The sequence below is a fragment of the Nelusetta ayraudi genome, unplaced genomic scaffold (assembly GCF_046127955.1).
Source record: "Nelusetta ayraudi isolate G7.1 ecotype Tasmania unplaced genomic scaffold, CSIRO-AGI_Nayr_v1 ptg000052l, whole genome shotgun sequence".
NCBI lineage: Eukaryota > Metazoa > Chordata > Actinopteri > Tetraodontiformes > Monacanthidae > Nelusetta > Nelusetta ayraudi.
In genome coordinates, this window is record NW_027466102.1 from 6,786,904 (window position 1) to 6,801,765 (window position 14,862).

Here is a 14,862-nt window from a genome sequence, read left to right on the forward strand (position 1 = left end):
AATTTAGAGAAGAAAGTAGATCAACTCAACCCAGCAGAGTGTCGTCAGAGGGTCTGAGGTCATGACAGAAGTGTGCGCGCGCAGGACAATAGCTTGAGTACAAAGGACAGATGGTGGGACTCACTTCCCACCCCCGCAGTCCACAAAACAATAACACAACAATAACCTTGAGGCGAACACAAAGCCATCACACACTCCAATGGGGACGAGTGGCCTGCGCGCTACCACACACAGGCAGACAGCGTCAGGCGCATGGACTCAAGGCTTGTATTCAAGGCTTAATTACAACCGACTCATTTTCTAAAACAACACGCAAGACAGACAAAGCGGTCTTTGTTGCCATGTTGTCGAAAAGTGAAACAATTTAAACCTTTCAAGCAACTTTTTGTTGCCGAGAAGACAACTATATATATATATATATATATATATTTATATATATATATATATATATATATATATATATATAAATATATATATACATATACATATGTGTATACAAATTAGGAACTATAAAAAAAAAACCCGTGGCCAAAGAAATATCTACAGCAATAACACAAAATGACAGAGTGCATTTTAATTTATTGAATCTCATCCTTTCTCTAAAATTATTAAATTCATTAAATTCATTTAGAATTTAAGAAGAAAAAAAAAATCAACCACTTGCGTGTATCCACAATAATAAATATATTGAAACAAACTAGTCACTTAAAAATAAACAATTGTCCAAAGCTATATCCACATTGTCCAGAATGTTAGGTGTGTTCAGTGTTCACCTTCATATCTTTTGTTGGCTTCTACGTGCTTTTGAACAAACACTCTCTTATGAAAGTTATTATTCATCCAAAATACATACAACTGGTTTTAATTTCCAATTGTCCAAAAAAAATAAATAAATCACATTTTAGGCATCTTCACAAACACTACATAACTGGCTGCGCTGATCATGCTGCCCGCTGAATTGCTCCTAATCCTTCTAATAAAGCAATTAGCCATCATGAAAGTCCACAGCAGCCCAGTTTACAGTCCAATCGAGGGAAAATCTAGTTTTGTCTATAAAGGTTTCATGAGCCCGGTGACACGGCCTCCCCTCTCCTTCACCCCCCCTTTCAGCTTTCGTCACTATCGTCGCCGCATGCCTCCATAGATCATGGGATTAGGCATATGATGATTGCACCCCCTGGGGATGTGTGCGACTGTAGCAGGTTTACATTAATCTGCCGCCGCAAAAAAGCACAATGGGTTGTCTCACTTAGCCTGGGCTGGTTAATAACGGTCACAATATCCGCTTATGTCCCTGCTGGAGAGCGATATCTTGCTTGCTGAAAGCCTAAGAAATTAAAGGAAATTGGCCTGCTTTTGGAGGTATTAAAAACCCCTTTATCTTTCTAATTACATGTTACTAAACGTTTTGTCACTGTTTTTTTTTTTTTGTTGTTTTTTTTTACTTGCCGGGTTGCATCGAGCTAGGTTGTTTGATTTCATTTAGTTAAAAGAATACAAGATATTATTGTTATTTAATTAAATATCCAAGCATTTAGATTTTTATCTGTTTAAATCAGTACAATTTCCTGGACATGATATCCTATGTGGTATGATAAGAACATGCAGTTTGAGTTGGAGCGCCACGGAAGGAAAATTTCTCCCACGCATATATTAATGGCTTTGATTTTTTTTTTTTCCATAATCAATAAATCATATTTCCCACATGGGCTCTAAATCATGGATGAAACCGCGGGAGTGTTGACTGAAAGCGGCAGGATGAGAAAATCACCATGGCTGAACGGAGAGTGTCTACTGGGTCCACCGGCAACACCTGTAAAATTGGAAGATTTTAACGTTAAGTGTGCAATATTTGGAGATTATGAATAAGAAACATCGACATCTAGTGGTTACATTTGAGACTGCGGCATCTTTAACTCTTACTCCCCCTCCTGAGCTTTCCGGTGAACTACGTGGCCGGCGCATCCAAACCTGGATACCTCGTCGCCTTCTTCTTCGTTGGTTTATTTGAGGGTGCGATTGTTCACTCTTAATTACAAAACGTGCTGTCAAGCGGTCTGGATCGTCAACGCCACAAATATGGCGGCGCAAGATGGCAGCTAACTGCTAACTGTCGTCTTTCTCTACATATATATATACATATATATATATATATATATATATATATACATATATATATATATATATTTATATATATATATATATATATATATATATATATATATATATATATATACATACATATATCAGTCAGTATATCATATATCAGTGTACTTATGCAGCAATTTTAGTACGCGTATAAACTAAAATCACGTTCAATCAATAACTGGTGGGGTTGCTTTCGCCCCAATAAGTGTCTTCCCTCCTGTAGCTGCCTAGACGCCAACAAAAACAACAGCAGCACATTGAACTTGGCGCCTGTCTGGAATACACGGCTGTTACGGAGGGACAATTGGTCGGAACGGAAGTGGGGAGGGGGGAGCGTTAGGATGGGGTCAGCTTCCTATAGTGTGTCAGCCGTCGCCATGAACAGCCGCTGTCACCGATGGGAGTTTTCCCTGTGTTGAGGAGCCTCCGCAGGGGGGTGTGGATGGCAGTTTCCAGCCAAGCGGCACACAGGCTGGAACAGCAGCACAAAGGGTTAACAGCACATAAAGGGACAATAGTTATCGTTTTTGAGTATGTTTCTGTCTCCCTGAGTGTGAGAAGTGGGGTGGGCTGAGAAAAAAAAAAAAGTAAAAGTAAAAAGAGTAAAACAAGAAAGAAAAAAAAAGGAGAGAGAAGTACTCTGCTTATCACGCAGTCATAAGGTGCCAAGAAGTGCTTTAATCTAAGCAGTCAACACTCTACATAATTTGCTAGACTTTCTGGCAATGAAATAAAGGGACGTTTTCAGAATTTTGGACATGGGACCTCGCTTTAAAGTTAGCCAGTGTTCTGTTTCTCTCGTTTGAATACATTTCATTCAATCCTCCAGGTCAGCAGAGGTCGCTAGTGCTAGGGTAGGGCGAGTCAACTGCTAGCCTGCCAGCAAAATCAATGGGCACACACATTACATTACACCGCACCAAGTACTACCAAGAACAGGATGCAATTCAATTTTGCTTCTTCCTGTTTGCTACTTTATACCTCCGCTCACGACAATTTTAATAAATCCTGTTAACTCGTGATTACTCAGTCTGGAGTCAGTTTATTAAGTGAGTGATTGATTGGTTGATTGATCTGTTTGTTTGAGTGTCAAACACCCTGACTTGTGTCCGGCCCTAACGGGCTTATCAGACACTGATCGATACATTTGTCCAAAATAATTCCAACAATTACATCCATGATAGCCATGTGACTGCAGAAAAAAAAAGGATAAAAACCATAACACAACAAACGAAAATAGGGACACATACAAATAACATAATTGGAATACAAAATATGTTGTGGGATACAAAGTATCTTGCTGTATTTTGGTCAAAGTAGTACTGAAGTTTGCAAAGTCCATTTTGCATGTTAAAATGATATATCAGTCATAAATGATTTCAAAATAAAATGAAAATTGGACCCGACTACTCAAGCAGGTGCTCATTAGCGGAAATGTTTTCATCTCTTTTCACAACCATTACAATGATGTTACGTGCCCTCCCAACCCTTCCACCCCTCCCCCTCCTCCGTTCTGAGGCTGATGCACATGCGGTTGATTCATTCTGCGGCAGTTCGATGCATTAATAATCCAAATGAGATGGCAGTCTGCCCCTGGCTCTGCTCCAGGCAGGGGCAGGAGGGCGCCGTTCGGACCAGCAGCTGGCCTCCTCTCCGCACGTCTCGTCTGACCTTTGACCTCCCCACTCCCCACCCCCGAGTACACCCACTAATTCTGTCCCGCCCACATTCTGTCTGCCTTTTCCAGTCACGGTCCTCCGGTGACGCCTCCTTTAAGTTTTTGTCTCGGTGCATCGACACTGCGAGCGCTTCATCAGCCGTGGACTGACGTCGCTTCAAATGCATTGGCAAGATTAGTGTGGGATGACTGCATTTTTAAATATGACTTTGGAAGCACGTTTTAAGCTTTACTGCATGTTGCGATGACATTTTGTTTCGCGTTTAAGAACTGGCGCCACTCAGCAAGGCTGTAGGGTTGATTTCTGAGCAATGTTGTCATATGAATTCAAGATTAGATTAAGATTAAAATGAACATGGAGGAGTGACAACGTTAAAATCTGTTTTAAAGACTAAAAAAAAACAAAGTCTATATTTTTGCAATTGTCCCAGCAGTAATATATGCATTTATATGTTTATGTATCCAAAGATGACTTTTAACCTTCATAAGTCAGAAAGAAAAGTTACAAATATCGATGATGGGCAGTTTGTTACTATTTTGTGTGTTTGTCATGAGTTGGGAACGACGCATACTTAAATACTAACCAGCGTGATTGAAAACTCCAGAAATTAAACAGTAGAAACGTTTTATTTATTGAAACGTGAACATATCAAACAGCAACCCACCCCCCACTGCTCCCTAAACAGACAATCCAAAGAAGAGTTTCAGAACCTTTGGGATTCAAGGATACTCAGGTCAGAAAAACATGTTTTGTTTTTTTTCCAGCAACGCTGATAAAGAACATTTACAACAGGGTCACCCCCTCTGGTGCACATGAACTGCCTGGACCCTGCTGCTGCTGCTGCTGCTGCTGCCTGCAGCGTGGCAACGTTATTGCAATGACTCATCAGGAGCACGGAGGTGTGAAACCTGAGTGGCCAGGTGTCGGCACCTGCTGTCTGCAGGGCAGCCGAAAGCAGCAGCAACTCTAATGTGTGACTCCCCCCGCGGTTAAAACATAGCCAAACATGACTTCAAACGCTGGGGGACAAACATCAAGATTAAAAACCCAACGTAGTGAGTAAAACAATGACGCCCGTTGCGTTTCCCGTCTGGCACAGTGAAAAAAAAAAATCTGGTGGATTTTTAAAAGAGATTATAAACTTGAAACAAACACGAAACTCCTTTGAAACGGTGAGTGAGTGTGGATTTTCACCAAGGCGGCCGTGTCAAACGTAAAGGAGACCTGCTCCCTTCGGTCTCCGACACGCCTCGAATAAATATCAGACGTGGTAAAACACACAACAGGCATCCAACACTGATTGGGATTCGAATTGTAAAAGTCCCAAGTAAAGCAGTCTTTTTCTTTCTTTTTAAAAAAAAAAAAAAAAAAGGTGCCAGGAAGCCTCGAACATTCAAACCCAAAATGCAAATCTCGTTTTGTAACTCGACCTCGTCGGCTCTGCCTTGCTTTGGTCCGGTTCGCCGCGACCTGCCGCTGTTCCTCAGCTGAGGCAGGAGTCCAGATGCTCGTTGATCTTTGACTCTTGCACTTTGGCTCGGCACGCGGGACAGTCGACCATCACGGCGAAGGGAGCGGAGGAGGAGGAAGAGGAAGAGGAGGTGGAAGAGGAGGGGGTCGGGGCAGGGAAGGAGGACGTTGAGGATGAAGAGGGCGACGAGGACGAGGACGAGGACGACGGCCGCGCCGAGGGCGACTCCGCGCTCGCCGAGTCGCCGCTTGACGTCCTCTGGAAGAAGTCGTAGATGGTGGCCGAGCCCCGCCGGTCGTCCAGCGGCCTCTTTCTGGAGGCCTGACTGGCGCTGGGCTGCGTGGCTTTAGCGGGGCTGCCTTTGGCATTGGGACCGGGCCGAGATGTTCTCGGCAAGGTAGCCGCGTGGTTACTTTGCGGTGGGGAAAAGTAGGGAGACGCGGACGTCCCAGAATGTTTTTCTCTGTTCGAGGTAGAAGGTTCGGCGGCGGGCTTCCTGGAATTTGCGGCGTTCAGCAAGTCGTCGATGGACCTCTGTTTGATTTTCTTGACCTCGTGGCCGCCGCCGCTGCCGGGTTTGTGGATTCTCACCGGCGAGCCGTTGATGCTGACGAAGACCTTGGTGTTGCCGACGGACCTCTTGACGGGTGCTTTGGGCCCCGCGAGGCTCGGAGGTCTGACGGGAGGAGGGGCGTTCGGGACGTTTCTGTCGTTCAGGGCTGTGAGAACCGGGAGGGAGCCGGGAGTTTTGGCCTGGGACGACGGAGGGAAGGCGGAGGGCGACGCTTTCCCAGCAGGTTTATTCGCCTGTGACCGTCCTCCGAGCACAAAGCCGTTGCCACTAAATGGGATGATGTTCCGAATGTCCTGCGATCCGGAAACTGAAGAAACTGGCAGGCGGAAAAAAAAGAGACACAAATTCAATGTCAGGTAAAAAAAAAAAAAGAATCGACCACACTGTAATGCGAGGACACAGGAAACAGTATTTTAAACACATTCAACACATCCAGTCCTTCTAGTTTTTAGCAGACTTCGCTGGTGCTAGGCTAGTGCAAGCCAATGGTTGCTGCTAGCCTGCCAATAAAAAACAATCTTACCAACTCCACAGTTCACCCGAGGCAAACAAATTGGATTAGAGCAATGTCTGTGTTGCTAGAATAATGTGAGGAATAAAACTCCTTGCATCAAACTGCATTCTGAGGGACTCAACAGGGGCGAAATTTTTACTTTGCTCTCTGATTAGTGGTGTCACGGTGACTGCCACAGGTGAACAAAAGAGCAACCAAACTACCAAAAAAACTACCAAATACAGGATATATAACTACTGTACTACTGTATGGTGCTGCTGAGAAACAAGTCCCTCCAAATGCCATGCATTCAAGGGTAGTTTTATTTCTAACGTTATTGTATCTTATTATACAATAACGTTATTGTGTTTCATTCACGAAATGGTGTCTTTTTTTTACGTCAACTTTATTCTTGAAAATTCTACTTTAATCTCAAAATTTCATCTTTTTTCTCAAATTGAAAACTTGAAAAAAAAATTAGATCTTAATTTTTTTTCTTCTTGTGGCCATAATCCTCTTCCCTACTTATTTATTCCTTAACGTGTTAATAATTGTCGGCTGACATTTTTCTGAGAGCCAAAAGCAGCCGTGGAAAGAGCGATGTCTGGCTTGCCGGCCATTGGTTTCCGACACCTGACATAAACAGTGGGCCACTAGCCTAGTTCCAAACATTGGTGGAATCTCTAATATTTAAGCTTATCAATGCTACTGACCTGTAGACGCGCTGGCCGGCTTTCCTTTCTGTGCAGCCTTACTCTCTGTTGCCTTGCCGTCCTTCTTAGCGTTCTTTTTGCCCTTTGTGCCGTATCCTTCCGGCTCTTTGACCTTGGTGTACGTCCCCCCGCACGTCCTCCTGTGTTCCTCCCACCAGGGGTCCAGGGAAGACGGAGCACGGTTCATGGCCCTCTTCACAAAGCCAAAGTAGGGCCTGCGGTGCTGACAGGGTCCGTTGCACTTCCACCAGTGCTGGCGGTACACGTCGACCTCGTCGTGGAAACTGTGGTAGACCTGGAAGGACGACACAGCGGTGATAAAAAAAAAAAGGGCTGATTTGATGATGCGGGTATTTGAGCTGATCTATTTCAATACGCCGACGACTCCATCGCAGAAATCGCAGAAGGACCGAGTAGCAAATGTGGCAACCAGAAAATCCTTTCCATGCGTAGGAGGAGTTCTGCTTACAGTAATCTTTGTCCCAGTGGCTTTGTTGATCCGGTTCATATGTTTACAGAACTCTGGACCGTGGCCGTCTCTGTCTCTGTTGTTCTCGGTCACAAACAGCAACGCATGGATCATTTCATGAAGGAGAGTCTGCGGGAACAAAACAATAAAACAATTTATTTGGAAAACGTTTCAATTGTTTGTTTGTTTTTTTCCCTTCCTATGAATCTTGAATGACGAAAATTCCAAAGAACAAAAAAAAAAAAGTTAATTTTGTAGATAACCAGCATTTGAGTGGTCTAGAATGTGTTTAGCTGTTGTTTAACCAGTTTCCGCACGTGAACAAAACATGTACAAATTGGCTTTTTTCCCTTCCAACATCACTTTGAAGTTTTGCTCTGTACAAGCAGTGGCATCATCTTAAAGATGCAAGATGGTTTGCTGTATATCTCTTGACAGTAGTTCAATCTGAGGTGTAAGCGCTGACTTACCACGCAATCGCTAAATATGAATGAACAGTAAAAGGAACCTGATAACTGAGCAGGAAAAAAAAGATTTAAATTCACCTCGACCAGGTCTTTTCTTGGTCTGAGCTTCAGCAGAGGCTCACTGAGTCGGATAGAACACAGTCCGCCACGGCCTTCATAGGAGCAAACACCAGCACACCTAAAAAAAAAAAGAAAAAGAAATAGCATTACACATTAACAGATGACATCAAAGCAAGACAATAGTTTTACTTAACACCATACTTACAGTGTCATTCTGGGGCTCCATTTCACCTCAACCCCGGATAGTTTCCCCCAGAAGAACATGTTATTGAACTGCAAGAACATCGTTCTGACGTCGGGATTCGGGTCGAGCGTCTCCCACGACGCGTCCACGATGGAGAGCGGCCTCTCGGGGTTAACGGTCGGCGACTTCCAGCGGCTGACAACGTCACCGCTACCTCCGCCACCCTCTACTTTCCGCTTTTTGTTGCTCTGAGCGAGACTGTCGCCACCAAAATCATTTGACGGGAGTCGCGACGTCTCGTACTCTTTGTCAAACTGCTCCTGGAGCCGAATCGCGAGCAGAAAATCGGCATCCATTGCAACGGCAGAACAAAACAAAACAAAACAATACACGGTGGCTAGTTAGCTAAGTAGCTTCGGTTAATGGTCATGTTAGCTCTCCTCACGCCGTAAAAATGAAACTACAGTTAAGAGCAAGTTGGGAACACTGTCTGGCCCTTTCACACGCTTTCCTTCAATGTTGCTGAACTTCAATAAAAACATAATTGCCCTTGCGTAGGGAGAAAATCACCAAGAAGAAATTCCAGAGCTGTCGCTGGCTGAGTCTACAACCGGAAACATTGCTCGGCGATTTCAAAGCAAAGCGTCTAAAAACACAGACAGTATATTCAGTCGATAAATGAGAGGGTGTTATTGAGTATATTGTAACTCGTCACAGATAACAAAGGTTTAGGACGAACGGCATTAAACCGATACCCAAATGTCTGAAAACATTGTACTAACCCGCTTTTAATGTTTGGTTAACTCGTCAAAGACCTAATACTGCTTCCTGTGTCATGAGCGAGACAATCCTCAACATAGTCATAAAAACATCCCGAATTTCCCCCACATTTCTAAAGGCTAAATAAGGCTCTTAAGAATTATTTTTAAAAATTCAATTTTATGAATTTATCAATTTAATTTAATTTTCGACATGTTTTCAAAACTCGGTATAACGCTGGTCAATTCAAACCCGAAAGGCATTCTGGGATTTGCTGTTGTCACAAAACAGTTGACGATATAAACCCCACCCAGAGATGATTATTTTGTTTTTTAGTTATTTAATTGGACAGAATTATAAATTATTTTAGACTAATTTATTTGACCGAATTAGCTAGACAATTAAATAACAAATAAGATTGTAGAAGTATCTATTCAGGCAATGCGTTGGCCATCTTTTTCTCTCTCGTGATGCTTCAAGGGTGTCAACTTCCTGTTTGGGTCGCAAACGGACATTTACCAATGGGCCTCTGCGAACTCATCCTTTAACTTCGCCCTTTTCTGTAATTCATATGCACTGACTGGCATATATTAGACATCCACACAGCATAAAAATGTCGGAAACGGGGAACCGACTCCGGAAACTGTTGGAATCTCTCAATTTCGACCCGCAAAATTACGTGAAGCAGTTGTCGCAGCAGTCCGATGGCGACCGAGATTTGCAAGAGCACCGGCAGAAGATCCAAAACCTGGCCGACGAAACGGCTCAAAACCTCAAGAAAAACGTCTACAAGAACTACAGGCAGTTCATCGAGACTGCCAAGGAGATTTCCTACCTGGAGAGCGAGATGTACCAGCTGAGTCACATCCTGACGGAGCAGAAGAGCATCATGGAGAGCATCACTCAGGCTTTGCTGTCCACAGACAAGGATGAGACGTCCAAGGAGATGCAGGCTGCGTTCCCCAAAGAAACGGAGGAGGTGAAACAGCGGACGCTCACGTCGCTCCTGGAGAAGGTGGAGGGCGGCAAAAACATAATGGACACCCCGGGGAGGCACCTGGTCTACAACGGTGACCTGGTGGAGTTCGACGTGGACAACATGTCCCCCATCCAGAAGGTCCACGCCTTCCTGATGAACGACTGCCTGCTCATCGCTAACTGGCTGCCAAACCGACGCGGCACCGTCAAGTACAAGTACAACGCGCTGTACGACCTGGAGAGCTTCGCCGTGGTCAACGTGAAGGACAACCCGCCCATGAAGGACATGTTCAAGATCCTCATGTTCCCCGACAGCCGCATCTTCCAGGCGGAGAACAGCAAGATCAAGAAGGAGTGGCTGGAGATCCTGGACGAGACCAAGAAGAACAAAGTCTCCAAGGACCGGCACAAGAAGGAGGAGGAAGTCCCGACGTCGCCCGTCAGGGCCGAGGTCTCCACCAACCCCTTCGACGTGGACTACGACGAGCCCGCCGAGGCCCAGGAGAGCGTCGACCTGGGCCTCGAGTGGATCCAGGAGTTGCCGGAGGACCTGGACGTCTGCATCGCCCAGCGAGACTTCGAGGGCGCCGTGGACCTGCTGGACAAGCTCAACGAGTATCTCAAGGACCAGCCCGTCACCCAGAGGGTCAAAGAGCTGAGGCTGAAGGTGGACGAGCGCGTGCGGCAGCTCACCGAGGTGCTGGTGTTCGAGTTGTCCCCGGATCGGTCCCTCCGCGGTGGACCCAAAGCCACGCGGCGGGCTGTGTCCCAGTTGATCAGACTGGGTTGGTTGTTTTTTTTTTTTTTTGTACCTTGTTGTCTGTTTTTTTTTTTTTTTTATGTTCGAACATCTGAAACATAAATTTCTATTGTATTTTCTTCTTTCAAATTTGTTTTCAGTCGCACCCAGTTCTTAGGGTTTGGGTGACTAAACCATTCAACTTCTGATAAACATTAAACGTCCTGTGTGTATTTAGATACGAAATTTGCTAACATGTTTATTTTGGCATTTTAGCATTTAGTGCAGTTGAGTTTGGTCCATCTCCCAGGTTGACTGTGTTCCTTTAAATGCCATATTGGACAGTCTTGCTCATTGTTGGATTAATTGCTTCAAACCCATAACGGTTCAGTACTTAAAAGGTTACGACACAGTAACAACTACACACAACACACCGACAGCGGACTAAATTCAACACTGATGCTGTTCAAATAGCATCTAATTCATTTTGAAAAGAATAAAAATGACTCCAAGATCAGACATTATTGTAATAAGATATAAAATAACTATTAAGTAAGTAACTATTAACTAAGTATTTTCATTGTCCGTCACGTTTTTGTTTTGTTGCAGGTCAGTCAACCAAAGCCTGTGAGCTGTTCCTGAAGAACCGGGCGGCCGCCGTCCAGACGGCCATACGGCAGCTTCGCATCGAGGGAGCCACGCTGCTCTACATCCACAAGCTCTGCAACATCTTCTTCACCAGCCTGCTGGAGACGGCCAAGGAGTTTGAGATGGACTTTGCCGGCAACACGGGCTGCTACTCGGCGTTCGTGGTGTGGTCCAGGTCGGCCATCGGGATGTTCGTGGATGCTTTTAGCAAGCAGGTGCGTGAAGTTTCGAGGCCAAGGGGGGTCGCCAACACCGCAGCCCTCAAGGACGACGAGTCGAGCGTTGAAAATTCAATTTCATCCAATGCTGCTAAGTCACTATTGATGATTATTGAGAATTCATCAATGTGATCAGTGTCATTAAGGTTATATATAACTAAAGGCTAACTGAGAAAATGTGCTGTTTCAGGAGAGTGTAGCAAACTAGTTGCCCTTCATATGACTCATAAAGCAGCTCTCAGGTTGAAAAAGGTTGGTGACTCCTGAGACATTGACTTGTGGATTTGTTCTGTTGGATAAAAAAAATAAATATATAAATTAATACATGAAATTTTTTTTATCTGCTGTAGAATTTCAAAAAGTTTACGAAATCTCAGTTTGCCGAACAAGAATATATACCGGAGATCTTATTGAAGAGTTGTGATTCAGAACTTCTTACTTATATTTTTAGTGATGGAGTTTTAGAATAGAAGAAGTTTACTAATCCCACAGTGGGGAAATTTGCACTTTTATAATGCATTTTGATTGAGGAAGAAATCAACTTTAACCCTGGTCAACAAAATAGTTAACAAGGTGTTTTTTGTATTTTTTCACACCAAAAAAACCCCCCAAAAAATCTCTCTCAGGTGTTTGACAGCAAGGAGAGCCTGTCGACGGCGGCCGAGTGCGTCAAAGTGGCCAAGGAGCACTGTCAGCAGCTGACTGAGATCGGCCTGGACCTGACCTTCACCCTGCAGTCCCTGCTCGTCAAGGACGTCAAGGCGGCGCTGCTGAGCTACAAGGACATCATCATGGAGGCCACCAAGCACCGGAACTCCGAGGAGATGTGGAGGAGGTTGAACCTCATGACCCCCGAGGCTCTGGCGAAACTCAAGGTGGGTCTGGCGTGACGGCGTCTTAGTGATCGGTGTGCTTAGCTGCTCTTCAGCTCCAGCCACGCGTGTGTTCGCGCAGTCACATGCGCAGTGCAGTGCATGTTTCTATCCATAATATACCAAGTTTTTGGTGTGTCATTGACAGAAAACATGATAAAAGACGACAATACGGGACGGAAATGCAAGTGTTGGCATTGTTTCAATTTCTTTGTCACTTTTATTAAAGGTCCAGTGTGAAATATTTGGCTTGATTTATGATGTTTATATTGGTAAAAGCTTAATATGCTGCCCATGAATACAATAATAAACTTGTATAATCACAGTACAATAAAAGTCATTTGGTTTACCTACCATTAGAACAGTTCTCTCAGTATATATATATAATAATAATACTGCCATATTTCTAAGGAAGTTGGTGTGGACAGTCCAGGTTGTTTTGTATTTAAGGTGAACGCTCGAGTCCTCAAATAAACCAGTGTTTCTATTACACTTTTGCGATATACCTCGATACCGATATGTCGTCAAAACCACCTCGTGAGAGCATCAAAACCTTTTAGCGATATTTGAGAGGTTTTTGGAAGTGGAGGTGTTTCCATTAACTGCTTTTTATTGCGATATTTAGCTTTTGCGCAATTCTAGGGGCAATGGAAACGCAGCTATTGTCGCCTTTGATTTGCGCCGTCTTCAAACCAGCGCTTTCTCTCTCTGTCCCCCCCACACCCCCTGCAGGATGAAATGCGCAGCTGCGGCATGGGCACCTTCGAGCAGCACACCGGGGAGGACTGCTGGGTGAACCTCAGCTACACGGTGGTGGCCTTCACCAAGCAGCTGATGAGCTTCCTGGAGGAGGGCATCAAGCTCTACTTCCCCGAGCTGCACATGGTGCTGCTGGAGAGCCTCCGGGAGATCATCCTGGTGGCGGTGCAGCACGTGGACTACAGCCTCCGCTGCGAGCAGGACCCAGAGAAGAAGGCCTTCATCATGCAGAACGCCACCTTCCTGCACGACACGGTGCTGCCCGTGGTGGAGCGCCGCTTCGAGGAGGGCATCGGCAAGTCGGCGAAGCAACTGCAGGACCTGAGGAAGAGCACCAGGCCAGTCAGAGTGAATCCGGAAAGCACGACATCCCTGGTCTGAGACTGCTGCTAAAAAAAATATATATATATATATGTATGGCGGGCAAAAATGAACACATTGACTGACTGGCTTTTTTTTTTTAACCCCTGGGAATAAATGTTAGTCATTGCTTTGTTCAATTGTTGAGAATGAACTGCAATAAAAACAAAAAAAACAAACAGATTAAGATACAATTTACTTCCAACAGGCTACAAACATTGGTTGCACAGATTTTTTTTGTGAAACGTTTCTTTACACTTGGTGAATGTTGATGACAAATGAAAATGTCGTAATACTATCTAACCCGAACTGTCATCACTCTCAGTAGGTTTGTGAAGTAATTGAACGAATACACGACACTGAGACGCGTACTATTGCAAAGATATAAAGAAATAAAGGGACATTATAAATAACACGATCAGAGGTTTGTTTAAATCATCAACATTAACATCAAATGTTGCCGTGTAAGAGGTATGATGTATTTTTCTTTTTTTTCTTTTTCATTTTCCATGTTGTTTTCAGGCACTTAGAATGAAAAGCAAATGCACTGGTCGATTTTCAATGTAATATTTCAAGGTTTTTACATAAAAAAAAAAAAAAAATGATGAAAATGTAATAAATGACGACAAGCACCAAAAGAAGTAAAGGGCTGTGTCACACACAAAGTGATGGGAGTTCTTTCTTTTTGTTGTCACATTATTCTGCCGTTACCGGGTGGACACATCGTAAGCAATGCTGCCCTCTTGTGGCTACTGCGTTTTAATGCCAAACTGACATAAAGCCCCGGGGGGGGGGAAACGAAAACTTCAAGTACATTAATATTTATGACGTCTCTCAATTTGGTCACTGCTTTAACCTGGAAACATATATGAAACTACTAGTTTTCCTATGTTAAGGCCTTATCATAGATAGATCCATGATGAATCTAGTGAAGACGATGCCAATGTGCCGCCAATTGTAACACATCTACTTTGCAACACAAAAACTTAACTTCTTTCCCCGTGAAAAAAAAAAAAAAAAAAAAAAAGGTTCCCAACAGCGGTGCACTACGGGGCAACGCTTAGCAGACGTGGATATTTTTAGAGAGCTCTTCCAGGATTCAACCCCGTGATTGTTCCCCTCCGCATCGTAGCTCATCTCATTAGCGACGACGATGTGATCGAGGGCTCCAGGAAAGCCCCGGGTGAAGTCATCAGCTTATCCCTCAGAGAAGCATCAGGCTGGTGGGATTATTCCAGAGGAATTCATTCGACGCCGAAGATGAAAAGATT

The 14,862-nt window shown here is 44.3% G+C and overlaps 2 protein-coding genes across 2 annotated transcripts; one reads left to right on the top strand and one right to left on the bottom strand.

The window, feature by feature from the left end:
* Window positions 1-4,808: 4,808 nt before the first annotated feature.
* Window positions 4,809-8,750, bottom strand: sprtn (SprT-like N-terminal domain). Its single transcript, XM_076037514.1, has 5 exons — window positions 8,280-8,750; window positions 8,093-8,192; window positions 7,548-7,676; window positions 7,079-7,373; window positions 4,809-6,188 (listed from the first exon to the last, which is right to left on the bottom strand). Exons 1-5 carry the CDS (start codon window positions 8,612-8,614, stop codon window positions 5,311-5,313), a joined length of 1,737 nt encoding a protein of 578 aa, XP_075893629.1. The 5' UTR covers window positions 8,615-8,750; the 3' UTR covers window positions 4,809-5,310.
* A 736-nt stretch (window positions 8,751-9,486) lies between these two features.
* On the top strand, window positions 9,487-13,898 carry exoc8 (exocyst complex component 8). The gene is made up of 4 exons (XM_076037513.1): window positions 9,487-10,780; window positions 11,344-11,597; window positions 12,227-12,475; window positions 13,205-13,898. Exons 1-4 carry the CDS (start codon window positions 9,631-9,633, stop codon window positions 13,610-13,612), a joined length of 2,061 nt encoding a protein of 686 aa, XP_075893628.1. The 5' UTR covers window positions 9,487-9,630; the 3' UTR covers window positions 13,613-13,898.
* The last annotated feature ends 964 nt before the right edge of the window (window positions 13,899-14,862 follow it).

Coding starts and splice junctions, on each gene's coding strand:
- sprtn (XM_076037514.1), bottom strand. CDS start 8,614: ATGGATGCCGATTTTCTGCTCGCGATTCGGCTCCAGGAGCAGTTTGAC. Junction 7,374..7,547: donor CCACTGGGACAAAGATTACT/GTAAGCAGAACT, acceptor TCGTCCTTCCAG/GTCTACCACAGTTTCCACGA. Junction 6,189..7,078: donor GCCGGCCAGCGCGTCTACAG/GTCAGTAGCATT, acceptor TCCGCCTGCCAG/TTTCTTCAGTTTCCGGATCG.
- exoc8 (XM_076037513.1), top strand. CDS start 9,631: ATGTCGGAAACGGGGAACCGACTCCGGAAACTGTTGGAATCTCTCAAT. Junction 10,781..11,343: donor GTCCCAGTTGATCAGACTGG/GTTGGTTGTTTT, acceptor GTTTTGTTGCAG/GTCAGTCAACCAAAGCCTGT. Junction 12,476..13,204: donor AGGCTCTGGCGAAACTCAAG/GTGGGTCTGGCG, acceptor CACCCCCTGCAG/GATGAAATGCGCAGCTGCGG.